The sequence below is a fragment of the Myxocyprinus asiaticus genome, chromosome 33, assembly GCF_019703515.2.
Source record: "Myxocyprinus asiaticus isolate MX2 ecotype Aquarium Trade chromosome 33, UBuf_Myxa_2, whole genome shotgun sequence".
Taxonomy (NCBI): Eukaryota; Metazoa; Chordata; class Actinopteri; order Cypriniformes; family Catostomidae; genus Myxocyprinus; species Myxocyprinus asiaticus.
In genome coordinates, this window is record NC_059376.1 from 7,495,874 (window position 1) to 7,503,902 (window position 8,029).

Sequence of the window (8,029 nt, forward strand, 5' to 3'; positions counted from 1 at the left end):
GCCTAATATTAGATTTTACTTCTTATATGATATGACTGGTAATTATTGTTCCTTGGCAATGTATGTGCCATTTTTATTCTAAAAGCGCAAACAACATGTTAATTTGCATACACAAAGTCAATATGCATATACAGGCCTACTATCATACAATGTGTGTGTTTGTATGCGTGTGTGTGTGTGTGCGTGCGTGCGTGCGTGCGTGTACATATAAGAACACATTAATGTATATACATAGTCCTACATATGTACTGTATATATGAATGTGTAGCTATACAGCAATATAATATAAGTGCGTATATAGACTAAATATAAAAATGTTAATGTATATAATATATATGTGTATAGATATGTATATAATACATATGTATTTTAATGTAGCATGGTTTCATTTGATTAAAGGAAAGGACAAATATTTGCCTGTTCACCTGTAGTACCCCCAGTGTCACTGTCCATGGTGCTGAAACATTAATGTAGTATTGATAATGCTATCGAGTGGTGGAATAAATTTAAACTTGTACTGGACCTTCCCCAGCACTACTGGATGTCTCCCTTATTTGACCTGAATTAACTCATCAGCTGATTATGAAGTATTCATTTCAATGACTTGAACTAGGTGTATCAAATAAGGGAGACAACCTATGTGTGGTGCAGCAGGCTTTAATAAGGGTTTGAAAAACCCTGGTGTAGAGAAACTAAGGCTCTTGTCATAAAATGATTTCTAAGTGTCAAGAATGTAGGCCTATTCAGTATAGTCACTCAATGTTATTACATTTAGGCCTATATATGAACTCTTTTGATTAAAGTTTAGACATTAAAGGTGCAAAAAATAATGTTCAAAACATTGGCACGTGTAAACATTTATTATTATTTAAGCAGGAATTTACATCTGGTTTGATTTACAATTAATTAAATTAAAGATGCATATAAACATATATTTCGACTATTTAACAATTTAATAAATAGACATATCTCAATAAATATGCATAGTTAAAGAAAATGTTGGAGTCTGTCCCAGAGAATGACGCAGAAGTCTCATTAAGACATCACTTCCTTTTAGGACCTGAAAAAAGAAAGAAAAGCATGTGTAAGTCGGTGAATCATAAAATGTAACCATCTCATTGACTCACCTTGGCTCATAAGCAAACGCATTTATAAAAGTAGCAATAGACCTAATTTAATTTGTGTCCAAAAAAAAAAAAAAAAAAAAAAGAATGTTGGCCTATTCCCATAATATTAACTGATGCTTCTTGACAAATAAAAATAAAAAACTTACTTGACCGAACAGTATTACATCCCAGTGACGACATGGACCCGATTCTGTCCAGTCTACGCCCGAAACACCCGGAGTATCTCTTGGAGTCCTGTCGGACTGTCTTCAAGTCCCGAGCAGACAGATACTCTCTCATGTCACTTCTGGTTTGAGGATGAACGAGGGTTTCTTCGAGATTGTCCACCACTTCTTCCACCTGTGACAGTCTTCGGTCTTGAGATGAAGCAGGAATGGACTCTTCAAGTCGCTGTAAAAGAAGCTGAAAGGGCCGCAAATGGGTCATTATTGTGGCCTACAGTCATGCATTATTTTTTAGAGACATTGTCCTCATGAAATCTTGATTTTAGACTTACCTTTAAGACATCCATGTCATCTGTGGTTAAGGCTGTGTTTTGTAGAGGGAATGCGCCCATGAGCTGAACAGTTAAGAGTAAGCAGAGGCCAGCTAGAGGAATGTCAAATGATTTCATGTTTCCTGTTCTCTGTTCGATGCTTCTCTATGTTGTTTTTCTTGTGGTTGTCTGTGTACTCTCTCAGTGGAGACTCAAGCTCTTTTATACCTAAAAGTTTGACACGCCAGTTATGTGGGGAATGACTGCTGCATTCCAACACCTCTTTCTGATAAAGCTCGCTGTCGGAAATGATTCCTTTTAAAGCTTATAGACGAAGACCAAATGGGCCATATAGCCTGTGACAGTAACTCCTCTATCATTTGATTATACTTTACTTCCCTGAAATGATTCATATCAAGACTTGCACTGTTGAGTGTGTAACTTACATTACTAAGTCATTAAGCAACATGAGGGAGCGCTTTACAGATGAATAGTTCACGTAGGCCTATTAAAATATGATAATATATGGCAATGCATGAATCAAAGTTGACTGACGAATCTGACAATCGAACGTAAACTTTAACTAATGATCTGTTATCATTAGGCTATGCAATGTAAAGATAAATGTCTTATGCTATTATTGATATTTTAAGGAGAATTAACAACCTGAATCTGTTAATTTAAGTTGATTTAACAAGTGGATATTTTAGTCTTTATGTAAACCTATACGTTGCAAATAAAAAAAAAAAAAATGCTTACAATAAACTTTATTCAAGTGCAAGCCCCTGTCCAGCTTGTTTAATAGGGAAAAATGAAGTGTCCCACTTTGACAACACAAGAACTGTACCAGTAGCCTACTGCCTGAAACATTTCTGGGCTTTGGTAGCATGCAGTATGTAGCATTTCTTAATTTTTACTTTTGATAAAGGTAGGAGACACCCTAAGCTTTTCATAAAGGCCTGATGTTATATTGCATTTATATCACAATTAAAAGTGCAAAGAAAAGTAACTTTTTTAAAAGTGTCCCACTTTGCCCATATTCACCATATCAGCCATACTATATATTCAGGATTTATAAATTTATGTATTCGGACTTACAACTATATTTTCAGGATTTAGAACTATATATTCAGGATTTACATTTATATATTTCCTGTTCATATATGTATATATTGTAATGACTTACAGTGTCGACCTTGTTCGTGTTTGCATGCTAGGCATTAATTTATTGATCATGTGTATGGGTTGAATCCTTGCTTAAAAATAGCAATTATATAGGTTTCCTACAAATACCATTATGAGGGTAGTGTGTTTGGGGCCATATTAGGATTTAAGGGTTTGTATAGGTTTCAATTACAGATAAATAACATGTTATTATATAAGCCAACACATAACCAGACCCAGGATCATTTTAGTTCCCATTATAACCATTAGAAATTCTGTGAGGGTTTTAATGTTTTTTTGTTTTTGTTTTTGTTTTTTGTTTTTCAGCAGGGAAGTTGAAGAATAACAAATTGATATCAAATATTAGATTTTTATGTATAGGATATGTGGGATATTTGGATTGTTAAAATTGATTAAAAAAAAATTCTAAATGTAAAAAGTCTAAGTTTATTACTTGTTTTGCAATAACAACCATTCTCAATCATATACTGTATCTAACACCAATGTACACTAAGATGTTTATTCAAGAACTGTGGAGGCGGATTTGATCATTAACAGAAAATGAAACGGATAATTTACTTACGTGCTAGTGCAATTGCTCCCAAACGTGTTATTTGATCTAAACAAACTCAATTTGGGACTTAAAACAAATAAGAGGAAATGTAGATCTTGGTTTTATGCTAGGGTTGTTTATTATTTGTCCTTTATGCTATTTGGCATAGGGAAATGAATGATAGATAGATAGATAGATAGATAGATAGATAGATAGATAGATAGATAGATAGATAGATAGATAGATAGATAGATAGATAGAAAACGAAAGAAAGAAAGAAAGAAAGAAAGAAAGAAAGAAAGAAAGAAAGAAAGAAAGAAAGAAAAAGAAAGAACTTGTTCTGTACTCTTAAAGGTTCTCAGTGTATCTGATCAGTGCCTGGCTGTACAGCTTAACTTTTAAGCGCCCTTTACAGTCGAGAAGTTTCATTTCAGTTAACGCAAAATACCTATGGTGGTATACCCTTACAAGTCTCTTTCTCTTAAAAATCTTGATTATCAGACTACTCTACACTTCAAAAAATGCTTTACCTAAAATTTTATTTTATGTGTTATGTACTTCACTGTTTAGTTCAAATATATTATATAATGTGTAAGCATAAACCATAATAGTCTACATGAAGTAATCTATAAGAGTCAGATAGAAACACTAGGGTTTTATTATTATTAATTATTATTATTATTATTATTTATTTTTTTATTTTTTTTGCTTGACTATCGTACCCAAATTCAAAATATATGATCTTACCAAGAGATATTTATGAAGTCTGTGGTGATCCAAGTGGTCACACTAGTGTGGACTAATTTGTCTGCCCTCGTAAGGGTTTGATTCATTGATTCAAGATCGATGAAATTCAATCATAATAATAAACCTAATGAATGCAATTAAACTGATTAGGCAGATGCAGGGGACCACACTCACAAGAATTTCATTTTAAGACATGATCATATACAGTTAAGCACGTTAAAAAGTCATAATACAATTTTCTCACTTTAATTTTAGACCAAGTTGACACACAATTTATGCAAAAAAATGATTTTGCAGCAATACACATTATCTGTAACACAAGTTGATTAAGAGACGACATAAATAAATACAGTGCACCAGTACAAAGCAGCAGTCATGGTATTTTCAATAAACTATTTACAGTTCTAAAACTCGAATAAATAATGGCCAACAACAGATATAACCTGAACACAAATCTACGGTAAACTTACAGTTAACACTTCTTTTTTTAGAACAAAGAGTCGCTTGCCCGAATATTTCAAGTAAGGAAATCGTAGTGCCCTATTCCAGTAACATCCCAACCTGCAAAAAGTGGCATGACATAAAGTAATAAGACATGACGTAATTTATTTCAAATACGCGTTTAAACTTTTTCCCTGTGTTAATCTCCGAGAATACCAGCTGCTTAACACCCGAGCCCGCTAAAAGACCCGATTCTCTCGAGTCTGACCCCAAAGCAGCTCCGCAGCCCGCCTTTCTTGAATCGACTCCACGAGCGCTTGGATGTAGATAGTATGTCTCCTAGGAGACGCTCAAACGCGCTATCTTTTCCCGCCAGCGCTGAGTTTCGCGCGTCTGACTCCCAGAGATGCTCCGCTGGCTCGCCCAGCTCGTTCTTCCCGGCTTTTGCGTTTTTTTGCTCCATCGCCGACTCTTCCGACTCCACAAACGCTGTCATCAGTTCTTCATCTAACAACTGCTTAAGATTCTGGTGTAAAAAAATAAAATAAAATATAAATATATATAAATAAAAATAAATATATGTACACTAATAATGTGTGTGTGTGTGTGTGTATATATATATATATATATATATATATAAACTATTTAGGGCGAGATTAAAAGTTTAAGGACTCACCTGTAAACTGGAAATTGGTTTGGCCCCGACCAAGTTTAAAAGTAGAAGCGAAGACACGCAGAAAATGTACATGTTGGTGATCATTATGTTTGTATTGCTGCAGGTCAGCACTCGTCAGCGGTAGTTGTGCGCGTCTCCGTTAACCCTCAGCTCGTACCCGAGAGCCGTGTCCAGGTGCGCTCTTTTATTTAGCTGATTTCGTCACGGACACCCAAGAAAACGACACACCAATCCATACGGGGAGGGCTCTTTGCTTTCATCAAGATTCCCACCTCATTGACTTCATTGTAAAATTCAACCTTTAGACACTTTACATGATGACATAACGGATCAGGAAAATGTTGCAGTGCATAGTGATAAAGAGGTGTAATGTACTAGTTATTGTTGCTATTTAGTGATTTGGGAGAAAAATAAATAAATGCCTTATACTTCAGGCCCTCTTTAGCCCCATTGTACCCTACACTATGGCCTAACACTGATTCCATTCCAGTGTACAAAGCTCTACCAAAAAAAAAATCTAGAACCTTTTTTTATTTGTTTGTTTAAAGGAATATCTTTGTTCAATACAAGATGAGCTCAATCAACAGTATTGGTTGCGTAATGTTGATAACCACAAAAAATAAAAAATAAAAATCAAGATTAAAATAAGACACTTGCAATGGAAGTTAATGGGGCCAATTTTTGGAGGGTTTAAAGGCAGAAAAGTTTATAATTTTATAAAAGCACTTACATTAATTCTTCTGTTAAAACTTGTGTATTATTTGAGCTGCAAAGTTGTTTAAATGGCCTTTTTGCAGTCATTTCAGTGTTTGCAGCATTACCTCATCATGGCAAAGAAGATTTAAACTGGATATAAGTTTAGTAAGCGATTTTATCACATTAAAAGACAACAACACACATATTGTATACATCTCGTGGCTATACTTTTGGAATAGTGAGAATTTTAACGTTTACAGATTGGCCCCATTCACTTTCATTGTACGTGCCTCATCCCTGCTCAGTCAATCTCCACTTTAACTTTCACATTCTTGTGTTTTTGGTGATTCACATTCTTCATGCAAATCGCCCCCTACTGGGCAGGGAGAAGAATTTATAGCAACAAAGGACTCAAATATTGATCTGTTTCTCACCCACACCTATTAGATCACTTCTGAAGACATTGTTTTAACCACTGGAGTCATATGGAATACTTCTTTGCTGACTTATATGATTTTTGAAATGTCAAAATTTTGGCACCCATTCACTTGCATTGTATGGACCTACAGAGATGAAATATTCTTCTAAAAATCTTAATTTGTGTTCTGCAGAAGAAAGAAAGTCATACACATCTGGGATGGCATGAGGGTGAGTAAATGATGAGAGAATTTTCATTTTGGGGTAAACTATCCCTTTAATGCTTTGTGCCTCTAGTGCAAGGCTTAGAAATTGCCAAGGCAATTTACCTGATGAAATAAGTTCTAACAAATTTAGCTTTACAGCCTTTGTTTGTTGTTTGATGTTCCAGTGCAAAAACCTTTAAAAGGGTCCGAAATTAACACCCACCAAGCGCCAAATGCGGGTAAATGTTCTGTTTGGCTGGTGAATTTCGCAGTGTCACAGGCCACTCTGGTGGGTGGTTTTTGCTTTCTGTTGTCAGCTTGTAAAATAAATTTAAACACATTCTAGTTTTGTCCTCAAGGAGGCTCTGTAGGCCAACAGTACAGTCAGTAATACAGGCGTTTACATAAAACGGCTCTTATTAGCTTGTAGTCAGCTTGTAAGCAGCATGCAGTCTGAGGAAACGTAGCTGGGGCCCCGAACAAACCGAACGGAAGGGTCACAAATTGGTGTAATCCGAACAGTGTGGAAAATGGTGTCTTTTCACAGGACATGGAAGTTAAAGGGATCTGCCAATATCCCTTCATCAAATCCAGTGTCGGATAAAAGCAAGCTACGCAACAAACTTAGACACTGCATTGACTTTTCTATAATCCACACAGAACTGGACCGAGCCGTCACTCTTAGGAACCAGAACCACCGGGCTGGCCCAGTCACTGTGGGATTCTTCTATTACCCCCATATCTAGCATTGCCTTTAATTCTTCCCGTACCACTTCTTTTTTGTGCTCGGGTAATCAGTAGGGATGACTGTGTACCACTACCCATGGGGTCGTTTCGATATGGTGCTTAATGTTATTGGTATGACCGGGGAGAGGTGAGAACATGTCGGAGAACTCTCCTTGCAACCTGGCAACCTCCGTATCTTGGGATAGCGAGAGGTGGTCTCCACAAGTGATCGGGTGACTCGATCAGTGGCTTTTAAGTTCACCTCTGGCCCGAGCTCCTCCCTCTCCGGAACCACCTTCACCAAAGTCACGGGAAACGCCTCTCTCCATGGTTTTAGGAGGTTGAGGTGGTAAATCTGACATGCTCCACTCTATCTGTTCGTTTCACCTCATAATCAATTTCCCCAACTCGCTATGTGACCACAAAGGGTCCTTGCCACTTGGCGAGTAATTTAGAGCTCAATGTTGGGAGCAATATAAGGACTTTATCTCCCGATGCAGATTCCTGTAGTCGAGTTCTTAAGCCTGGAGCAAATTCTCTTGTGTTAATTGTCCCAGTGTGTGGACTTTTTCTCTCAGGTCAAGTACGTATTGAATTTAGTTTTTGCTGTTTGAAGGTCCCTCCTCCCAATTTTCCCATAGGACGTCGAGCACACTGCGCGGTCGACGGCCATACAATAATTCAAATGGGGCAACCCCATGGAGGCTTGCGGGACCTCTTGAACTACAAAAGATAGGGGCCACTTGTCCCAATTCCGAGAATCATCGTGCATGAACTTACAAATCATATTCTTTAGGGTCT

General features: G+C 36.7%; 2 protein-coding genes across 2 annotated transcripts; both read right to left on the minus strand.

Moving 5' to 3' along the window:
• Positions 1 to 841: 841 nt before the first annotated feature.
• LOC127424759 (brain natriuretic peptide-like) lies at positions 842 to 1,794 on the minus strand. Its single transcript, XM_051670195.1, has 3 exons — positions 1,624 to 1,794; positions 1,274 to 1,529; positions 842 to 1,060 (listed from the first exon to the last, which is right to left on the minus strand). Exons 1-3 carry the CDS (start codon positions 1,738 to 1,740, stop codon positions 1,044 to 1,046), a joined length of 390 nt encoding a protein of 129 aa, XP_051526155.1. The 5' UTR covers positions 1,741 to 1,794; the 3' UTR covers positions 842 to 1,043.
• A 2,504-nt stretch (positions 1,795 to 4,298) lies between these two features.
• Positions 4,299 to 5,327, minus strand: LOC127424760 (C-type natriuretic peptide 3-like). Its single transcript, XM_051670196.1, has 2 exons — positions 5,184 to 5,327; positions 4,299 to 5,033 (listed from the first exon to the last, which is right to left on the minus strand). Exons 1-2 carry the CDS (start codon positions 5,265 to 5,267, stop codon positions 4,731 to 4,733), a joined length of 387 nt encoding a protein of 128 aa, XP_051526156.1. The 5' UTR covers positions 5,268 to 5,327; the 3' UTR covers positions 4,299 to 4,730.
• Positions 5,328 to 8,029: the final 2,702 nt, after the last annotated feature.